This window comes from Mirounga leonina, unplaced genomic scaffold (genome assembly GCF_011800145.1).
Source record: "Mirounga leonina isolate KUSES-001 unplaced genomic scaffold, KU_Mleo_1.0 Mir_101529, whole genome shotgun sequence".
NCBI classification, from domain to species: domain Eukaryota; kingdom Metazoa; phylum Chordata; class Mammalia; order Carnivora; family Phocidae; genus Mirounga; species Mirounga leonina.
In genome coordinates this window covers 1,096,569-1,119,651 of record NW_023270143.1, presented here as the reverse complement: position 1 = coordinate 1,119,651, position 23,083 = coordinate 1,096,569, and the positions used below count along the sequence as shown (strand labels likewise).

The 23,083-nt window shown below is 36.2% G+C and overlaps 1 protein-coding gene across 1 annotated transcript in view; it reads left to right on the top strand.

Annotated features, from left to right (window-relative positions):
* The window catches only part of WNK3 (WNK lysine deficient protein kinase 3), a 157,045-nt gene that overhangs the window by 77,937 nt on the left and 56,025 nt on the right, over positions 1–23,083 (top strand). Inside the window, exon 10 of the mRNA XM_034989098.1 lies at positions 14,167–14,228. Within this exon, the coding sequence (XP_034844989.1) occupies positions 14,167–14,228 (62 nt within the window). The remainder of the gene's footprint in view (positions 1–14,166; positions 14,229–23,083) is intronic.

Sequence of the window (23,083 nt, the reverse complement as noted above, 5' to 3'; positions counted from 1 at the left end):
TCTTCCCCATTTATTAATTGATTTATTTAAATGTATAACAGTATAGATTTTATTTTATTCTATGGGTTATAACTCATTAGTATCATTATTTTTTTTTGATGTACCAGCTATCTCAGATTAGGCTGGTGGGATCCTCTTCAAGCTTGTTCCTTTACACTTTTGATGTGTCCCCATCATTCTTTGAGCTTACATTTACACAACAAGATATTATAGACCTATTCTATTCTTCCCTGCCCCAGCTTCATAATTGGTCATATCTCAATGAGCTCTGATTGTGAGGGTTTGTTTTAATGGGGATACAATCTCATAAGAGGAACGATTTCAAAGGGAGGGAAAAATTGCCAATATAGGAAAGAGAAAGAGAAAGGAAAATTACTGGAGTGATGTTCCTGAGAAGGTGAGAGGAGATGGAAGTTTAGTTTCTAAATAGAGGGGTTGGCCTTAGCATAGGAGCCCAGACAGATTGTCCATAATAATATGGGTGAAGGTAGAGAGTATGGGCACAAATGATAATAGGTGAGTAGATGTGGTAGTGGGAGCTTATGGTAATTCTCTTCTTGTTTCTTTTTTATTTTCTCAGTGAAATAGAAGCTTGGTCATCATCAGAGTATGAGTTTGGGGGAGGAAGTATGTATTAAATTTTGAGGAGAGAGGAGAAGGTATAAATTAGTTTTCTTTTAAAAAATTTTTTTATTGTTATGTTAATCACCATACATTACATCATTAGTTTTTGATGAAGTGTTCCATGATTCGTTGTTTATGTATAACATCCAGTGCTCCATGCAGAACGTGCCCTCTTTAATACCCATCACCAGGCTAACCCATCCTCCCACCCCCCTCCTCTCTAGAACCCTCATTTTGTTTTTCAGAGTCCATCGTCTCTCATGGTTCATCTCCCCTCCGAATCAGTTTTCTAAGAGAATGGTAAAATGAATGGTAGTAAGACTGTCAGGCAGCATTAAGTACCTACTTCAAGTTAATTGTTCTTTTTTTTTTTTATCTTTTAGGATTTTATTCAGTTTTGAGTGACATAAAATTCTCACAGCTTGACCCACAAATTAGCAAGGCGCTTTTTTCTCTCTTGGAAGAGTCCAGAAACAGGCAGTACAGGGATAGTGTAGCCACTTAACAATGCAAAAGGGGAACAAAGTTACTCATTTGTTTATATTGCTTTTGAACTATGTGCTCACTACAGAAATTACGCTTTTCACAATGTGGAGAAAAGGGAGTCAGAGGATTGGAGAAAGTCTGTTATCATGGTATCCTGAAACAGCAGTGAAAATAGGCAGGTTTGAAATTGTTCTAAAGACTTTGTTGAGTTTGGTGCTTCTCTTTTTCTAAGCTTTGGTGTTTCTCAGGGTTTTGGTGATTTCCTGGTTTTCTGGTCCAGCTCCTGCTTGAGTTTTTGGGCAAACTTCATTGCTGCTTACTTCTTAGCACAACAGGGGTTTGGGTGTGGATAGGCTTTTCCAGTTGTTCCCCCTTTACCTTCCCATTTAATCTCTCAGATGAATTCCCCAAGGCCACTTCATGTTTCCAGTATCCACTGTGAGTAGGTTTGGTGCTTCCCAAATCAGTCCTAACTTTGTAATAGTTTTTTCCATATGTGTTTGAAGCTTTGGTTTCCATAGATTTTGTTTCCCTGTGGATGTGATCTATTGTTTTCTGTCCCTTTGGAGATTCCCCACCATTTATGATCTGTGGATGGCACTCTTTTTTAGTTTTTCTGGGATGTTATGACTTTATTCTAGTTTAGAGTAGTAGAGTGAATATATATGTTCACTGTTACTGTATTGATTCAGTCTCTTAGATTTTTTTTTGCATGAATGTGGATTAAAATAAGGAAAGGTAATTTAGTGTTTTGCTGTTGCAGACATTTAGCACTGACAGGGTATCTTTCAGGTTTTTGTTGATATTGTTGTTAGAAGCAGTAACAGGATTGGCCAGATTTCAGACTTTGAATGCATCAGGAGTCAATAAAATGTTTTTATCTATTGTTTTCACAGATAAATCTATATATTAGCATATCTGAAATATATATTTGTAAGATTACTCTGGAAATTGTTATTCTTACTAGCATTTCCTTTTTTTATAAAGATTTTATTTATTTGACAGAGAGACACACAGCGAGAGAGGGAACACAAGCAGGGGGAGTGGGAGAGGGAGAAGCAGGCTTCCCGCTGAGCAGGGAGCCCGATGCGGGGCTTGATCCCAGGACCCTGGGATCATGACCTGAGCCGAAGGCAGACGCTTAACAACTGAGCCACCCAGGCGCCCCTCTTACTAGCATTTCCTATTTCATTACTGTCTCATAGCTGATCTCAGTGGAATCATAATTTTCAGCTCCAGTTTCATAATCAGGAAAGTAATGTCTTTACAGTTCAGTCTTGGTGATTTTAATTATAACCATAGTATGTTTAAGACCCATAAAGATAGTTACTGAAGATACCAATGCCTTTGAGATGTTTACTTTGTCTCTGGTTACATTTGTTTGTCTAATGCTTTCAAGACAGTGCAGAAACTATATGAAGAATGGACTCTCTTGATGTGTATAATGCTGTTGTTAATTGACAAAAGATTCCCTATGCTCAGTTTGTTCAGAAACATCCATGGGTCTACTGTGTGTGTATGAATATGATTAAAACAATAAGTTTATTCTGGTAAAGACAATTTTAATATATTGAGACCAGTTTCCAAGGCATTCTAAAGGAATAAATCTTAGGGAGCTGACATTGAGGACTTTACTATGTATCAAGCAGCGTCATCTCATTTATTCTTCATTGTAACTTCCTCTATAAAGTAGTTAATTCCATTAAATGAAAATGTGTAAAAATTGAGAATTAAAGTTAGTCTGATTTCTCAAGAGAGAGAGATTCTGGATTGAGGCTATTAGACCATTTATGTAAAAATGCTATTTAGCACAATATTGTGTTTATTGTGAAATTACTTTAATTGGAGGGAAATTAGTCTAAACAGTTGGTGTGCTTACTGAACATTGTCAAAAAATGTTCTCAGAAGGCACATATTGCTTAGTATGTCTTCATAATGTAGAAACTGGTAATGATAAGGACATTAGTCATTTGGATTGATTTACAGGGACAGTATTTAGCCTTCTCCCTTTTGCAATATAAATTAGTTGGAATACTGAGGATGTTGAAAGGGTGGGAACCGTTTCAGGTTGCTCTCATTTTCCAGGAAGGAGCCAACCTCTGAAATAGCAGCACAGTTGAAATCTTCAATTTGGGAGGATGGTGGAATGAGCTAAAAGACTGATTATCAGTAGATTGCTAATATAAGTTATGTAAGGCAAACTATTGTTTTGTGGGGATAGCTATTATGAAATATATTTATCATACTATACATGTTAACATTCTCAGTTTTTATCTGCATTCAGTTTTGAAACATAGTTTTAACAATTTGGACTTAATACACACACACACACACACACATTTACTGTATCTTCTTTATCCGTTCATCAGTCAATAGACACTTGGGCTGTTTCCGTAATTTGGCTATTGTAAATAGTGTTGTTATAAACATAAGGGTGTATGTACCCCTTTGAATTAGTGTTTTTGTATTTTTGGGGTAAATACCTAGTAGTGTGATTACTGGATCCTAGGGTAGTTCTAGTTTTGACTTTTTGAGGAACCTCCACACTATTTTCCACAGTGGCTACACCAGTTTGCATTCCCACCAACATGCATTCCTTTTTTTCTACCTCCTCATCAACACTTGTTTCTCGTGTTTTTGATTTTAGCCATTCTGACAGATGTGAGGTGATATGTCATTATAGTTTTGATTTGCATTTCCCTGATGATGAGTGATGTTGAGCATCTTTTTTTTTTTTTTAAGACTTTATTTATTTGACAGAGAGAAATGGAACACAAGCAGGGGGAGTGGGAGAGGGAGAAGCAGGCTTCCCGCAAAGCGGGGAGCCCGATGCGGGGCTCGATCCCAGGACCCCAGGATCATGACCTGAGCTGAAGGCAGACGCTTAACGACTGAGCCACCCAGGCGCCCCGATGTTGAGCATCTTTACATGTGCCTGTTGGCAATCTGGATGTCTTCTTTGGAAAAATGTCTGTTCATGTCTTCTGTTCATTTTTTAATTGGATTATTTGTTTTTTTGGGTGTTGAGTTTTATGAGTTCTTTATATATTTTGGATACTGACCCTTTATTGGATATGTCATTTGCAAATATCTTCTCCCATTCAGTAGGTTGCCTTTTAGTTGTGTTGATTGTTTCCTTCATTGTGTAGAAGCTTTTTATTTTGATGAAATCATGATAGTTTGGTTTTGCTTCCCTTGCCTCATGAGACGTATCTAGAAAAGTGTTGCTATAGCCAATGTCAAAGACATTATGGCCTATGCTCTCTTTCTAGGATTTTTATGGTTTCAGGTCTCACATATAGGTCTTTAATCTATTTTTGAATTTATATTTGTGTATGGTGAAACAAAGTGGTCCAGTTTCATTCTTTTACATGTAGTTGATTAGTTTTCCCAACACCATTTGTTAAAGAGACGTTCTTTTTCCCCATTGGATATTCTTTCCTGTTTTATTGACGATTAATTGACCGTATAGTTGTGGGTTCATTTCTGGGTTTTCTGTTCTATTCTGTTGACTTATATGTCTACTTTTTGTGCCAGTACCATACTGTTTTGGTTACTACAGCTTTGTAATATAACTTGAAGTCTGAAATTGTGATGCCTCCAGCTTTGCTTTTCTTTTTCAAAATTGCTTTGGCAATTCAGGGCCTTTTGTGGTTCCATATAAATTTTGGGATTTCTTTTTTTGTTCTAATCTGTGAAAAATGCTGGTGGTATTTTGATAGGGATTGCATTAAATGTGTAGATTGCTTTGGGTAGTATAGACATTTTAACAGTATTTGTTCTTCCAGTCCATGAGCATAGGATGTCTTTCCATTTCTTTGTGTCCTCTTCATTTTCTTTCATCAATGTTTTATAGTTTTCAGAGTACAAATCTTTATGCCTTTGGTTAGCTTTATTCCTAGGTATCTTATTTTTGGAGCAATTGTAAATGGGATTGTGTTCTTGATTTCTCTTTCTGCTGCTTCATAGTGATAGAAATGCAGCAGATCTCTTGCACATTGATTTTGTATTCTTTGACTTTATTGAATTCATTTATCAGTTCTAGTAGTTTTTGGTGGAGTCTTTAGGGTTTTCTATATATAGTAATATGTCATTTGCCAATAGTGAAAGTTTTATTTCTGAAAATAACTTTTAAAAAAAACTTTTCTTTTTATACTTTTTAGAAATTACAGAACAATATAAAGTTTTAAAATTACTGGTTATCTCACCTCTCAGAAATGAAACCTTTGAAGTTTTCCAGAAATTTTTCTATACATACACATATACAAGACATTTTTTAGTATTTATTTTATCAGAATTGGGTCATACAGGCTTTTAAAAATATTTCTTCTTTTTACCGAAGTATATAAGGCATATATGCATTAAAGTACCCTAATCTTAAATATACAGTTTAATGAGTTTTTACATATATATTCCTCCATTAAATGCAAATGAAGACAGAGAACGTTTTTATCCCCCTGGAAGGTTCACTGAGATCTGCCCACGTTGTTGCACGTATAGGTAGTTTGTTTTATTTTTTTTTGCTGTGAGTTGTTCTATTCTAGAATATGCCACAGTTCAGTTATCAGTTCTCCTGTTGATGTACATTAAGATTGGTTCTGTTTTTTTACTCTTATGAATAAAGCTGCTGTTAATGTTCCTGTATGTTTTATTGATGGACACATGCACTCATTTCTCTTGTGTGTATATGTGTAGAAGTAGGATTGCTGGGTCACAGGAAAAAGGTGTATTTAACTATACTAAGTAATGTTACACAGTTTTCCAAGTAGTTGTGTCAAAATACATTCCTACCAGCAATGTTTGGGTGTTCTAGTTATTTTACATCCTTATCAACATTTAGCATTACCTGTATTTTAAATTTTAGCCATTCTGGTCGATGCAATGTGGTATATATTGTGGTTTTAAGTTACATTTCTCTGATAAGTAACAATGTTGTGCATCTTTTCAGGTAATTCTTAGAGACTCAAGTATTTTCTTTTGTGAAGTGCCCTGTCAAGGTTTTTTGGGGGTGGTGGTTTGCCTTTTTCTTTAGTCTGCTTTAATCTCAAACATTTCTTCAGCCTTTCTTTGTTTTTCTTGACAGTTTTGAAAAGCACAGGCCAGTTTTTTGTAGATTATCCCTCAGTTTGTATTTGTTTGAAGTTTTCTCATGATTTGATTCAAATCATGGATTTTTGGCAGGAACACCATGTAAGTGACATACTGTTCTGCTCAGGGCATCATATTAAGGAGGCATGCCAGTTTGTCCCAATATTGATGATACTAACTTTTATTACTTGGTTCAAGTAGGGCCTGCCAGGCTTCTGTACTATAAGTTGCCATTTTTCCCTTTATAATTTATGAGTTATTTGCAGGGAACTGTTTGACACTATGTAAATATCCCTTTCATCATCAAAACTTTCACCTACTAGTGTAAGTATCTATTGATGATATTCTAATTTCATCATGCCTCTTTATATTTATCAGTTGGCTCTTCTCCTTTATTTATTTATTTATTTATTTATTTATTTATTTATTTATTTATTTATTTAGAGTGTGTACTTATAGGGCCTTATATTATTTAATAGGTTGTGATATAATATTATCATTATTTATTTGATGGTTAAAGTACCCCAGATTTGGCTAATAGGCACAATACTCAATGGCCTGAAAGCCCTCTAGGATCTGGGCTCACCTGCCTAACTCTCTGATTTCATGTAGATTTTCTTTGACTTCTGTTGTCCTTTTGCATGATGATTAAATCCTTCCACAGGTCTACAGTTTAAGGACAAGGAGATGTACACTGTGTATTAGTAGGCATTGATCTGTTATAGATCTATACTAAGGTGTGGTTTACTTTTACCCCCATAATGTGTTCTCCAAAGCTTGTAAAAATCAAATATATTAAGACTGCCATCTTGGGTGCCTGGGTGGCTCAGTTGGTTAAGCGACTGCCTTCAGCTCAGGTCATGATCCTGGAGTCCCGGGATCGAGTCCCGCATCGGGCTCCCTGCTCGGCAGGGAGTCTGCTTCTCCCTCTGACCCTCCTCCCTCTCATGCTCTCTGTCTCTCATTCTCTCTGTCTCAAATAAATAAAAATAAAAATCTTTAAAAAAAAAAAAAAAAAGACTGCCATCTTAAACATGTATGGCTACCAGAATTTTTCCTTTCTGCATCCTTGCCGATTAGGCTTTACTTGTAGGGACTCTACCTCCCAGAATGCCAAATGGCTCAGTTAGTCCTCTTGTTTTTATCTCCAATATGCATTCTCACTCCTTCCATTAAAAAAACAAAACAAAACAAAACAGGGTTAGTCGCTCTCTCCAAATAGCTGTGGAAACCTTGGAGGGCTCAGATTCCTGGGTGGCTCAGTCAGTTAAGCGTCTGCCTTCAGTTAAGTGTCTGCCTTTGGCTCAGGTCATGATCCCAAAGTCCTGGGATCGAGTCCCACCCACATTGAGCTCCTTGCTCAGCGGGGAGCCTGCTTCTCCCTCTGCCTCCCGCTCCCCCTGCTTGCTCAGTCTCTCTCTCTCTGACAAATAAATAAATAAAATCTTAAAACAAAAAAAAGAAGGAATACTTGGAGGGCTGCAAGAAGAGCAGTGTCTGATCAATTTGATGATTGGTACAGACCTTTGATAACTCAACTGGGGACAGATAATAGGGAGAAAGTATGAGATATAAGTTGACGTTCAGTTAGTTCCCTTTCATAAGGTACTCCCTAGGGAGGCTCTGGAGTAAAGCCCAGGTAATTTCTTTTATCTACTTCTACCTGCCTTATAATTAATGAATCTTCCTCTGAGTTTCCGTCACTCGTGTCTGTCAGTTTTTGTGCGCTGATGTGTTTTCATCTTTTTTCCTTGCCTGTTTAGTAGCTTGGGTGTTATTATGTGAGTTTATCCATGGAACTGTGTTGTGGATCAGTTATTTCTTAGGGGAAATTTCATTATTCAGAATCTTGGCCAGGAAGTGGGCTTAGATAGACAATGACTTTATAGATGAAGGGTTCTTTATAAAAATATAGTGAACATATACAGTGATAATTTTTTAAAATTAAATAAAAATTTCACTGTTAAATAGGTATATACATCGTACATATAGTCTTGAGCAGTTTGTATCTTTAGTTAGACCTGAGTTTGAACAATGTCTCTTTGAATTATTTAGTCTATGATTTGAGGAAAGTTATTTATTTTAGTTCTGGTTCTTATCATTTGTGAAATGACATTTTAAAATGCCTGTCTTGCATTTGCAACTTACTCTGAAATGTAAAAAGTAAGATGGATTGATGGATATACATGTGATATGCAATTATAGTAAAGTGCTGTAGACTGTGAGTGGTGGTTATACAGGTTTTCACTGAACAAATATTCAACTTTTCTGTATGTTGGAAATTTTCGTGTCGGAAAAAATGCCTATCTTGCAGGCTCATTAGGATTAGATGAGATATATGTAAGAAGTGCCTGGCATGTAATAAGTGCTTAATAAATAGTGGTTGTTAAAAAAAAAAAGCACGTCATAGGAGAGACATGGTTTGTAGTGTTGAGAATACAATAAGGCAGTTTATGGGATGTTCAAAGGTTTCTTTTCTTGTTTTTTTGTTTCCTTTTTCTTTCTTCCCTCCTCTTCTCCTTCTCTTGAGATTATAAACTGCATCCAGGGCTGATAATCACTGGTGGGAGGAGGGCAAGTAATGATGAAGTAAGTAAAGGAGAAAGAGGGTTAGGAACCAACAAAAACTAACAGAAAAGCCTCTGTGGTGTGCACAAGGGGTCTTTGGTCCTCAGTACTCTTTGGAGTCATTTGTCTATTCATTAATTTCCATTTACTGACTCAATTTTTGCTTCCATCACTTATAGCTTCCGCTTGCTCATTTGTAAAATGAAGATAACAATACCTACTGCTCAGAGTTGTCATAAGGGTGGAATTTAGTAAAATAATGTATATGAAGTACTTAGCACTTAATAAATGCTTAATAGTGATTGGTTTGTTGCTATAATAAAAATAAAAATAATATGAGAATATTATAATAGTGAAAGACTATTATTGAGCATCTATTCCTATTTCAGGTGTTGGTTAGGCGCTGGGAATACTGTGATAAATTTTACAGATATAGTCTCTTCCCTCGAATAGCTCACAGCATCATGGGTGAGAAAGATCTAGAAACAAATATAAGAGAGTGTTTTAAATATCAAAATGGTAGATTAGGGGATGGTATGGCCCATGGAATCCAAGCCTAGTTTTGCTTCTCATTTTGGCCTTGTCCTCATTCTGCATGTGTCGAGAGCTACTTCAGTATTTTTGAACTATGCTAGCAAGTTATCAAGGTCTCAGACATCCAGATTATCAGGATCTCATTAGGAAAGGGGATTGGTGCCTGTCTTTCATTTGTATTTTAAGGTGGGGGTAGTTGAGAAACGAGCACAAAGTATCATTTCCTGCCTTTCCTTTCCCTCTCCAACCTAGTCAACCCATACTGAGGGTTTTTTTTCTTGGACAAATTAGATTAGCTTCTAATTGTGGGTTAGATAATTAGCTTTTAAACATAATCACAGTTTAAACACGAAAGCAAATATTTTGGCAATGAGATTTCTTTTTTTCATACACACAAGATTCAACAAAATGTATCCAGCTTAACAAATGGTTGTATTAAAGAAATTTTAAAAGAATTATATTGAGGGGCGCCTGGGTGGCTCAGCTGGTTAAGCAACTGCCTTCGGCTCAGGTCATGATCCTGGAGTCCCGGGATCGAGTCCCACATCGGGCTTCCTGCTCGGCAGGGAGTCTGCTTCTCCCTCTGGCCCTCCCCCCTCTCATGTGCTCTCTGTCTCTCTCATTCTCTCTGTCTCAAATAAATAAATAAAATCTTTAAAAAAAAAAAAAAAAAGAATTATATTGAGTCCTAGCAAGATGGAACAGTGACATGGTGTCCTGATGCATAAATATGGAAGCAAAGCCTATGGATTAAGTAAGGAGAAACAAGACAGAGTTACTATGGCAATAATCTGGAATGATATTTTATAACCACTTGTAATTATTAACAGGATCATTAATGCTACTTTGTGTCCTTAGAATCATGGCTAATAGTTGGTTCATCTGTCTTTTTTATATGATAGCTTCTAATCAAGTTCTCTCATAATATTTTGAGGAGTTTCAAAACTAATGTTTTCAAATAAATGCTGGGCTATTTCTGTAGATGTCTTTCAAATTTAATGAACTCCCTTTTTACTTTTGTCTAAAATCACTATAATGTTATGTATTGAAATAATGGGGACCAGCCCTGTGATTACCAGATTTGAGGGTTGATAAATCTGTACAAAGTTGAATTTATTTTTTTCTTAATTACTAAAGCAAGATGAATATAGATAAGTTTATTTAACACCTTGTTGTATATTCTTCCATTTTAGATGCTTATACATACATGTAATTTTAATGTAACCATAGTATACATATTCTTTTATAATCTTTTTTTCACTTTTAGTGTTATCTTATATGTTTTAACACATTTTTAAGGGGCTACATAATATCCTTTACTATGGATATACCATTATTTATATAATGGAACAAGTAAAGGAACAAGTGTCTAATTTTTTTGCACTTTGTGATTATAGTCTATGTTGTGAGGAACATTCTTATAGCTAAATCTTTGTATATACTCTTAATTATTTCCTTTGTATACACTCTTAATTATATCCTTGGGTAAATTTCTAGAAATGTCATTGCTAGATGTTTTTAAGACTTGTATTGATTGTCAAGTTACCCTTCAGAAAGGTGTAACCAGTTTCCAATCCCACCAGTGGTTTATGAAAATACCTGTTTTCCTATACACTTAGTATTTGATATCCTTTCAGAGTTTTAAATTAGAAAATGTATGTAATAACATTGTAAAAAGTAAGAAAATGGGGAAAATCACCTAGAATGCTATTTCCTTAACATGGCAGTGATTATAATATTTGTTATAGTATTCCAGGCTTTTAACACATGTGTAAGTGGTTGTACTTATATGTACAGTTTTGTTTTCTACTTTTTTCATTCATTGGTAAGTAGTTTTCCCTGCCTTTACTTGGCCTTCACAATTCCAGTATTCAATGGCCAGATGATAGTGCAATAAATATTCATATTTACTTAACTCATCCCCTATTCCTGAACAACTAACTTGCTGCCAGTTTTTATTATGTATAATACCACAATCAAAACACAGAGATATCTACCATTTATTGACTATTTCTATGAAACAAACTTTATATTATGTATTTTTTTTTCTCCCTTTGTATTATTTCCTTAGGTTTTATATCCAGGAATGGTAATATTGGATCACGAACATTTTTATGGCACAACCTTTCTTCTTATGTCACTGTTTTCTTTCTTATTTCTTTCTATCTTAAAACATTTATTAGAAGCCTACAGTGTGCCAGACACTGTGGTAAGAGGCACTGAGAATACAAAGATAAATCAGACAGAGTCCTTGGAGACTTTAAACATATATGATAAAGAGGGACATGATAAAAGGCATTCCCAGATGATGATGCATCGATTTCTTAGTTGGTTGGTCATTCTTTCCATCCTTCCTCCATCCATTCATCCATCCATCTATCCATCTATCCATTTATGCCCACATGATTTTCCCTCTGGAGCATGGGAGGACTAGTTGTAGACATGCCCGTTTACTCCTAAATATTTCAGTATAAGAATAAGGATTTTTTTAACCACAATACAATGACAAAATTCAAGGAATTTAATATGAATATCATACTACTGTTTAATCTGTTGTCCACATTAAAATTTAATCAATTGCCCAAATAATGTCCTTTATGGCAATTTTCCTTCTTTGATCCAGGATCTAATTGAAGATCATGCATTGCCTTTAGTTATGTTGTCTTTTTTGTCCTTTAATCAGCCTTCTTTGTCTTTCATAACATTGATATTTTTTGAAGAATAAAGGTTGGTTATTTTGTTGTTTTTTTAAAGATTTTATTTATTAGAGAGAGAGAAAAAATGAGTGGGAGGAGGGGCAGAGGGAGAAGCAGACTCCCCGTTGAGCAGGGAGCCAGATACAGGGCTCTATCCCAGGACCCTGGGATCATGACCTGAGCTGAAGGCAGACACTTAACCAACTGAGCCACCCAGGTGCCCCAAGATTGGTTATTTTGTAGACTGTCCTTCAATTTGGGGCATCTGGTTAAGTGTCTGTCGGTTAAGTAACAGTCGGTTAAGTGTCTGACTCTTGATCTCAGCTCAGGTCTTGATCTCAAGGTTGTTAGTTCAAGCCCAGCATGGACCCTACTTAAAAAAAATAAAAGAAGAAAAGAAAAAAAGAATGTCCTTCAATTTGAGTTTGTTTGAAGTTTCCTTTTGCTCAGATTCAGATCATGCATTTTTGTCAGGAATACCATGTAAGTGATGAGGTGTTCTTTGCACATCATATCATATTAGGAGGCATGTGATGTCAGTTTGTCCTGCTATTGCTGAGGTTGAATTTAATTCTTTGGTTAAGGTGGAGGCTGCTATGTGTAGTTTTCTACCATAAAGTGACCTTTTTTTGCTTTTGTAATTAGTAAGTAATCTGTGGGTAGATATTTTGAAACTATGTAAATTTTACCCACTAGTTATATCATCCATTGATGATTTTCTGATTTCATCATTCCTTATATTTATTAGTTGGCTTTGTGCTATAAAAATTTTATTTATTTGTTTGTATCAGTATGAACTCATGTATTCTAATTTTATTGAATAGGTTATATTCTGTTACTATCATTATTTATCTTGATACCCAAATTGTCCCATATTTGGGCAGTAGGAACCCCTTCAAGCTGGCTCCTGTATATTTTTGATATGTTCCCATTATTCTTTGAGCAGTTCTTTTTGGCATAACAAGATGATCCAGCCTCATCTTGTACTTTCTCTGCCCCAATGTTGGAATCAGTCATTTCTCCAGGAAACCTTCATCCCTTATAGTTTAGAAAACAAGATAAGAGCTAAATAAAGTATATGTTTTTTTAAAGAGTACCCAAAGCAGTTTTGCTGATTTGTCTGGAACCTATTGTAATAGATGCTTCTTGTAGGAGTTCTGTCCTTAGAATGGACAAGACTGAGGAGGAGTTGAAATAGTCCAGGAAGATGAAGGAACATAAGTAGAGTCACAGTATATGGAAGAGCCCAGCTCATTGAGAGGAGCTACAGTTCAGCGTGGCTTCAAGTAGAGGACTCTGAGAATGAGGCAGGGACCAGTTCATTGAGGACTTTGCCATCCCAAGGAGCTTAATCTTAGAGATGAGGAACCATCATAGAGGTTTAAACTGGGTAGGGAAGAGATCAGTTTTGGTAGATCTGCATTTTTTTTTTAAAGATTTTATTTATTTATTTATTTGAGATAGAGAATGAGACAGAGAGAGAGAGCATGAGAGGGGGGAGGATCAGAGGGAGAAGCAGACCCCCTGCTGAGCAGGGAGCCCGATGCGGGACTCGACCCCGGGACTCCAGGATCATGACCTGAGCCGAAGGCAGTCGCTTAACCAACTGAGCCACCCAGGCGCCCGGTAGATTTGCATTTTAAGGACACTGTGCTGTCACCAGTGGCAATATGTAGGATGGATTAGATAAATGTTTAAAATTGTTTTCCAACATAGTTGGCATTTACTTTCTTAGAGGGCCAGTATTGCAGCTGCTGATATTAATGCCTCAAAGGGATAGTTGTCAGTAGTTTAGTGTAAAGAGAGCAAGAAAGAGCCAGAGCACACAAGTTAAAGCCTGAGTCATTTATTTATCTGTTTGTGAAATGGCGGCAACTCTCCCTTTTAGTACCGGTTTTACAATCAGACTGGAAGCTGAATGTCAGTGTTTTCCATTGAAAAATAACACAAAAGTAATGAAAAATATTGATGAATATGAATACTGCTACATTTTATTTTTCTTTATCTTTGGTAGTAACATCAAATATTCAATAATGTAGACATTCTACCTAGTTTGTGAGGTAACCAAAATATGAAATGTAACAGCCATGTTTTTTTGAAATAATAGCAGATTGCAGTTTTAGCTTGAAGTTTGTTGTTATAACAAGTTTTATTTCTGTGCTATTTACAGCCTGTATCCCAGGCAGTTGGAATTGAACAAGCAACTCTTCTAAAACCGGATTTAGTTAGAAGGTGAGTATCTTCAAATTCATACCATCAAAACAGAGTATTTTGAAGTATTTGCACTCAATCAGTGCTTAGTGAATCTTGATTAGAGAAGCTTCTGTGTTCTTGTATTTGTGTGTATGTTCAATAAAATAGTAGGTATTATTTTTACTTTTTTATGTTAATAATGATCATATGGAATGTTAAATTATTGACTGTTTTCTTTTTCTCATTATTATAATCCTAAATAAGCAACTGAACTCTACACATTAAGGAATTAGAAAAAGAACAAACTGAGCCCAAAGTTAGCAGAAGAAATAATGATTAGAGTAGAAAGAAATGAAATAGAGAACAGAAAAACAATAGAACAGATTAACCAAACTAAGAGTTGGTTCTTTGAACAGATAAACAAAATTGACAAACCGTTAGCTAGACTAAGCAAGGACAAAAGAGTAAGGACCCAAATCAACAAAATTATAAATGAAAAGGGAGAGATTACAACTGATAACACAGATATTCAAAGGATCCTAAGAGGCTATGATGAACAATGAAATGCCAACAAACTGTACAACCTAGAAATGGATAAATGCTTAGAAACATACAATTTACCAAGACTGAATCAGGAAGAAATAGAAAATCTGAATAGACCAATTACTATTAAAGAGATTGAATCAGTAATCAAAACTTTCCCAGCAAATAAAAGCCCAGGACCAGATGGCTTTGCTGGTGATTTTTACCAAATACTTAAGGAATAATTAACATTAGTCCTTCTCAAACTCATAGTAGTGAAGAGGAGGGAACCTTCCCAAACTCATTTTACTAGGCTGGCATTATCCTGATACCAAAACCAGAAAAGGATACTACTAGAAAAGAAAATGATAGGCCTATTCCCTGATGAATATAGATGCAAAAAACCTCAATAATATTACTAGCAAACTGAATTCAAAAGCACATTAAAAGGATCATACATTATAATCAAGTAGGATTTATCCCAGGGATGCAAGAATGGTTCAATATATACAAATTAATCAATGATTTGATTGAAAGAAGTGAATCATATGATCATATTAGTAGAATGAAATAAAAGAATCATATGATCATCTCAGTAGATGCAGAAAATGCATTGACATAATTAAACATTCATGGTAAAAACTCTTAAGAAATTAGACATAGAAGGAACATATCTCAATATAATAAAGGCCACGTATGATAAACCCACATCTAACATCTTACTCAATGGTGAAAGGTTGAAAGCTTTTCCTCTAATATCAGGAACACTCTCACCACTCTTATTCAACATAATATTAAAAATCCTAGGTAGAGCAATCAGGCAAGAAAAGAGATAAAAGGTATTAATCCCATTTACAGTAGTATCCCAAACAACAAAATACTTAAAGAATAAATTTAAGTAAAGAAGGGAAAGATTTCTACTCTGAAAACTACAAGACATGGGTGAAAGAAATCAAAGAAAACACAAATAAATGAATAGGTATTCTGTGTTCATGGCTCAGAAGAATTAATGTTAAAATGTCAGTACTACTGAAAGCTATCTATAGATTCAGTGCAATCCCTATCAAGATTCTGGTGCCATTTATCACAGAGCAAAAGAAGCACTCCTAAAATGTATATGGAACCACAAAAGACCCAAATCCTGAGAAAGAACAAAGCAGGAGACATCACACTTCCTGATTTCAAGCTATACTATAAAGTTATAGTCATCAAAACAGTATCATACTGGCATAAAAACAGACAAATAGACCAGTGGAGCACAATCAAGAGCCCAGAAAAAAACCCAAGCATATACAAGTCAACTAATATTCCACAAGGGAGCCAAGAATACTCAATGGAGAAAAGACAGTCTTTTCAATAAATGGGGCTGGGGTAATTGGATATTCCCATGTAAAAGAATGAAACTGGATCCATATCTACACCACTCACAAAAGTTAACTTGAAATGGATTAAAGACTTAAATGTGAGACCTGAAACCATGAAACTCCTAGAAGAAAACACGGGAATAAAGCTCCTAGACATGGGTCTTGGTAATGATTTCTTGGATATGACACCGAAAACACAAGTAACAGAATAAAAAATAAACAGGTGGGACTACATCAAACTAAAAGACTTCTGCACAACAAAAGAAACCATTAGCAAAGTGAAAAGAAAACCTATGGAATGGGAAAAATATTTGCAAACTATATATCTGATAATGGGTTAATATCCAAAATATATAACGAACTCCTATAACTCAATAGCAAGAAAACAAATAACCCAATTAACAAATGGGCAAAAGACCCAAATAGACACTTCTCCAAACAGGATGTACAAAAGGTCAACAGGTATGTAAAAAGATGTTCAACATCACTAGTCATTAGGTTAATGCACATAAAATGACAATGATATCTTACTAGTCAGAATACGTCCCCAACTTGATTCTGCAGATGAGCAAAACCACTCGTTGGGATTACTATTTGGGTACTGCAGGTATGAATTTGGTCTGCCATGATCCGTGTGTTGGCCTGCTGCAAGCCTTTCCCTCCTTCCCTGTCATACTCATATTCCCAGTGGTTGAGCCCTGCAGATTCTCCTGCTATGCCTGTGGTGTGAAATCAAAATAGGGGCCCCCACAATGCTGAGCGAGGGCTGGTTGTCCCCCCAGGTTCTCTTTTCCCACTGGAGGTACTGGAGGCTCGGGTACTATGCTGGCGTGGGGTAGGGGCAATGTGGCCGATGTATAGCCACTTCTCTTACACTTTTTTTTTTTTTTTTTAGAAGGGGGGGGAGAGAGAGAGAGAGTGAGCATGAGCAGGAGGTAGGGTCAGAGGGAGAGGGAGAGAAAATCTTAAGCAGGCTCCATGCCCAGCACGGAGCCCGACTTGGGGCTTGATCTCACAATCCTGAGATCATGACCTGAGCTGAAATCAAGAGTCAGATGCTTAACCAACTGAGCCACCCAGGTGTCCCTTCTCTTACCCTTCTAATCCAGTCTGACTTGGTCTCTGTGGTGCAGAGGGGTGCTTCAGCCATACCCCCATGTTCTAGGAATCTTTCAGTGGTGTCTTGCTCTTGAATAGTTATTAGTTGTTCTTGTGTGCAAAGTCAGAAACAACCTATGTTGCCAATCTTGGTGATGTCACTTCCTGTGATTGTGCTTTATTTTTATAATTTCCATTAATTCTCTTTTAATATCCCTATTTTTCTATGAGATTTTCTGTTTTTGCATTTGCTTCAAGAATATTTGTAATTGCTCACTGAAGCATTTTGATGATGGCTGCTTTAAAATCCTTATCAGATAGGGACACCTGGGTAGCTAGTCGATTAATGGTCTGCCTTCGGCTCAGGTCATGATCCCAGGGTCCTGGGATCGAATCCTGCATCAGGCTCCTTGCTCAGCGGGAAGCCTGCTTCTCCCTCTGCCTGCCGCTCCCCCTGCTTGTGCTCTCTCTGTCTCTCTCTCTCTGACAAATAAATAAATAAATAAAATCTTTAGACAAAATAAAATCCTTATCAGATAAATCCATTATCTGATTTATCCTGGTATTGGCATCTCTTGATTGTCTTTTTGCATTCAAATTGTGATTTTCCTGGCTTTTGGTATGATAAGGAATTTTCATTTGTCTTCTGGACATTTTAGATATTATTTTGGGAGACTCTGGATCATATTTAAATACTCTATTTTAAGGGGGCACCTGGCTGGCTCAGTCAGTAGAACATGCGACTCTTGATCTCAGGGTCATGAGTTCAAGCCCTGTGTTGGGTGTAGAGCCTACTAAAAAAAATACTCTATTTTAGCAGGCAGTTACCCTATTTAGATGCATAGGTTCTGATCTACTTTTGTGGGCTGTGGTTCTAATGATAATTTAGTTTTCAGAGCCCTTGTAGTACTAGTTCTGTCTGGTTGGTTCACCTGACACCACTGGGCCCCATTGCTGCTGCCCCAGGCCAGAACTCCAGGCCACATGCTACTGGTGGAGCTCCCTCCAATGTTACTAGGGGAGGGGAGGAAAGGGCCCACCTGAAACCTTCTGCTGGGTTGGGGGTCAGGAGACCACTGGACTTGTGCTGCTTTTGCCTTTGAGCTGAGAGTCAGGAGACACTGAGCCTAGACTGTCTTGTCATTGGGTGGGTAATTGGGACATGCCAAACTGCTTTGTTTTTCCTTGAGTCCTGGGAGTCCCTAGCTAGTCCACCTTCATATTTTCATCCTTCAGTATCCAGATTTGATTGTCTACTCTATTATTTCCACATTATTTAGTTGGACTTAAGAGGTAGGAAGAACGGAGAGAATTGGATTTCTGCCATCTTGTCCCAAACCCTGAACTGGTGTTTTAAGATTACTTTAAAATGTGAATGATATAGCCCCATTGACTAGCATTATGTCCCTTTTATCTTTTGAAGGTGTTACTTGTTACTGTTATTTCTTTGTATATTAAGAAACTAAGAGCAGTATTAATGTATCTTCTTCCACCACTTGTTTTTTTTTTAAAGATTTATTTGAGAGAGAGAGAAAAAAAGTGAGTGGGGGAAGGGGCTGAGGGAAAGGGAGAGAGAGAATCCTCAAGCAGACTGCCCACTAGTGTGGAGCCCTATGTGAGGCTTGAACCCAGGACCCTGAGATCATGACCTGAACTGAAACCAAGAGTCGGACACTTAACCGACTGAGCCACCCAGGTGCCCCCTTCCACCACATGTATTTATACAAAGTTTTTTCACATGGACATAGGAAAAATTTTAGGAGTTATTTTTATATCTTCTTTCATATCTTTATACAAATACTTCAGGAGTAGTTTCTAGGAGAAAGGACTTTACCTAAAAAATTAATTTAAAAGGTATGTGTTTGGTGCTAACAGATCTTCTCATTTAATTTTCAAATGTGTTTATTGGAAATTTTGTAAGTTTTTCAAACTTATTAAAGAAAAAGCTGAAAAATGCCCTGACACAGATAAACTGAAAGGTAGCGGCCCTTTCATAATCATATTCACGTGAACCTGCAAGATCTAACTAGTTAAAATTAATCACATTGAACCATTTTAATATCATTCATTTTTGTTTTTTTACCAGAACTGTAGTATATTTTATTTTATTATTTTATTGAGGTGTAACTGACATACAAACTTATATTAAATATACAACATATTGATTTGATATTTGTATATATTGCAAAATGATCACCACAATAAGTGTAGTGAACATCTATCACCATACATAGTTACAGAATTTTTTTCTTGTGATGAGAACTTTTAAGATCTAATCTCTTAGCAGCTTTGAAATATACAATACAATATTATTAACTATAGTCACCATGATATACATGACATCCCAGGAGTTACTTATTTTATAACAGGAAGTTTCTATCTTTGACTGCCTTCACCTATTTTGCTCAACCCATTTCCCACCTCTGGCAACCTGTGGCAATGATTAATTAATCATTAATCTGTTCTCTGTATATAGGAGTCTTTTTTTTTAATTCCACATATAAGTGAGATCATATGATATTTGTCTTTCTCTTTCTGACTTATTTCCCTTAGCATGAGAAGTATAAAGAGGAAAATAATATCTTGAGGGTCCATTCATGCTATTGAAAATAGCAAGACTCCATTCTTTTTTATGGCTGAATACTGTTCCTCTGTGTGTGTGTGTGTGTGTACGTGTATAGACGTGTGTATGTGTAAACATGTATAAACCACATTTCCCTTTTTCCTTTAAATATAAGTGTTTTTATTGTCTATTTTTTTAACATTCAGTGTTTTATTAGTTTCAGGTGTATAATATAGTGATTCAGCAATTCCAAACAATTCCTAGTACTCACTATGAGAAGTGCACACCTTAATCCCCATTACATTTTTTTTTAAAGATTTTATTTATTTATTAGAGAGACAAGAGAGAGATAGGGGCAGTGAGCATGAGCAGGCACGAGCCAGGAGGAAAGAGAAGCAGTCTCCCCGCTGAGCAGGGAGCCCGATGCGGGGCTCGATCCCAAGACCCCGGGATCATGACCTGAGCCGAAGGCAGATGCCTAACTGACTGAGCCACCCAGGCGCCCCTCCCCATTACATTTTTAACCCATTTCCCCCCACCCACCTCCTTCTGGTTAACACTTTGTTCTCTATAATGATAAGTCTGTTTCTTCATTTGTCTTTCTCTCATCTCTGTATTTTTGTCACTTTGCTCATTTGTTTTGTGTCTTAAATTCCACATATTAGTGAAATTATATGGTATTTGTCTTTCTCTGTCTTACTTCACTTAGCATTATACTCTCTACCTCTATCCATGTCATTTCAAATGGAAAGATTCCATTCTTCTTTATGGCTGAATAATATTCCATTGTATATATATACCACAACTTCTTTATCCATTCATTAATGGAGAGACAGTTGGGCTACTTCCATAATTTGGCTATTGTAAATAGTGCTGCTATAAACATGGGGTGCATGTATCTTTTTGAATTAGTGTTTTGCATTCCTTGGATAAATTCCCAGTAGTGCAATTGCTGGATTATAGGGTAGTTCTACTTTTAAATTTTTGAGGAACCTCCATACTATTTTCTGTAGTGGCTATACCAGTTTGCATTCCCACCAACAGTGCAAGAGGGTACCCTTTCTCTGCATCCTTGCCAACATCTGTTGATTCTTGTGTTGTTGACTTTAGTCATTCCAACAGGTGTGAAGTGATATCTTATTGTAGATTTGATTACATTTCTCTGATGATAAGTGGTGTTGAGTATCTTTTCATGTGTCTGCTGGCCATCTGTATGTCTTTGGAGAAATGTCTGTTCATTTCTTTTACCCATTTTTTAATTGGATTATTTGTTTTTTTGGGTGTTGAGTTTTATAAGTTCTTTATATATTTTGGGTACTAACCCTTTATCGAATATGTCCTTTGCAAATGTCTTATGCCATTCAGTAGGTTGCCTCAGGAGACATATCTAGAAAGAAGTTGCTAGGGCTGAGGTCAAAGAAGTTATTTCCTGTGTTCTCTTCTAGGCTTTTTATGATTTTAGGTCTCCCATTTAGGTCTTTCATCCATTTTGAATTTATTCTTGTGTATGGTGTAAGAAAATGGTCCAGTTTCATTGTTTTGCATGTTGTTGTCCAGTTTTGCCAACATTATTTGTTGAAGAGAATTTCTTTTTCCTACTGGATATTCTTTCCTGCTTTGTCAGAGATTAATTGGCCTATAGTTGTGGGTTTATTTCTGAAATTCTATTCTGTTCTATTGATCTATGTGTCTACTTTTGTGCCAGTACTGTTTTGATCTCCACAGCTTTGTAATATAACGTGAAGTCCAGAATTGTGATGCTTTTTCAAGATTGCTTTGCCTATTCAGGGTCTTTTGTGGTTTCATACAAATTTTAGGATCATTTGTTCTAGTTCTTTGAAAAAAAATGTTGGTATTTTGATAGGGATTGCATTGAATCTGTAGATTGCTTTTTGTAGTATAGACATTTTAACAGTATTTGTTCTAATCTATCAGTATGGAATGTCTTTCCATTTCTTTTTCCTTTTCAATTTCTTTCATTGCTGTTTTACAGTTTTCAGAGTACAGATCTTTTACCTCTGGTTAGGTTTATTCCTATGTATCTTACTATTTTTCATACAACTGTAAATGGGATTGGTTTCTTAATTTCTCTTTCTGCTGCTACATTATTGGTGTATAGAAATGGAACAGATATCTGAGGCACCTGGGTGGCTCAGTCGGTTAAGTGTCTAACTCTTGATTTCAGCTCAGGTCATGATCTCAGGGACCTGGGATCAAGCCCCACACTGAGCATGCTTAAGATCCTCTTTCTCCCTCTGCCCCTCCCCCTGCTTGTGCTCTCTCTCTCTAAAATAAATAAATCTTTAAAGAAGAAAGAAATGCAACAGGTATCTGTATATAGATTTAGTATCCTGCAACTTTACTGAATTTCTTTTCAGTTCTAGCAGTTTTGTGGTAGAGTTATTTAGGATTTCTATATACAGTATCATGTCATCTGCAAATAGTGAACGTTTTACTTCTTCCTACCAATTTGGATGCCTTTTATTTTTTTGTTGTTGTCTGATTGCTGTGGCTTGACTTCCAGTAGTATCTTGAATAAAAGTGGAAGAGTGGACATCCTTGACTTGTTGCTGACCTTAGGAGAACATTCTCAGTTCTTCCTCATTTAGTATGATGTTACCTGTGGGTTTTACATAGATGGCCTTTATTATGTTGAGGTATGTTTCCTCTAAACCTATTTCATTGAGAGTTTTTATCATAAATGGATGTTGTACTATGTCAAATGCTGCTTCTGCATCTATTGAAATGATCATATGGTTTATTCTTTCTCTTATTGATGTGATGTAATGTGTTGACTGATTTGCAAATATTAAACCACCCTTACAATCCAGGAGTAAATCCCACTTGATTGTGGTGAATGATTTTTTTAATGTACTGTTAGATTCGGTTTGCTAGTGTTTTATTGAGGATTTTTGCATCTATATTCATCAAGGATAAAGGATATTGGCCTGTGGTTCTCTTTTTTAGTGGTGTGTTTATCTGGTTTTGGTATCAGGGTAATGCTGGCTTCATAGAATGAATTTGGAAGTTTTCTTTCCTTTTCAATTTTTTGGAACAGTTTGAGAAGAATAGGTATTAACTCTTCCTTAAATGTTTGGTAGAATTCGCCTGTGAAGCCATCTGGTCCTGGACTTTTGTTAGTTGGGAGTTTTTTGATTACTGACTCAATTTCTTTGCTGGTTATCCGTCTGTCCAAATTTTCTATTTCTTTCTGTTTCCATTTTGGGAGTTTATGTGATTCTGTTAATTTATTCATTTCTTCTAGGTTGTCCAATTTGTTGCATATCATTTTTCATAATATTCTCCTATAATTGTTCATATTTCTGTGGTGTTGATTATTTCTCCTC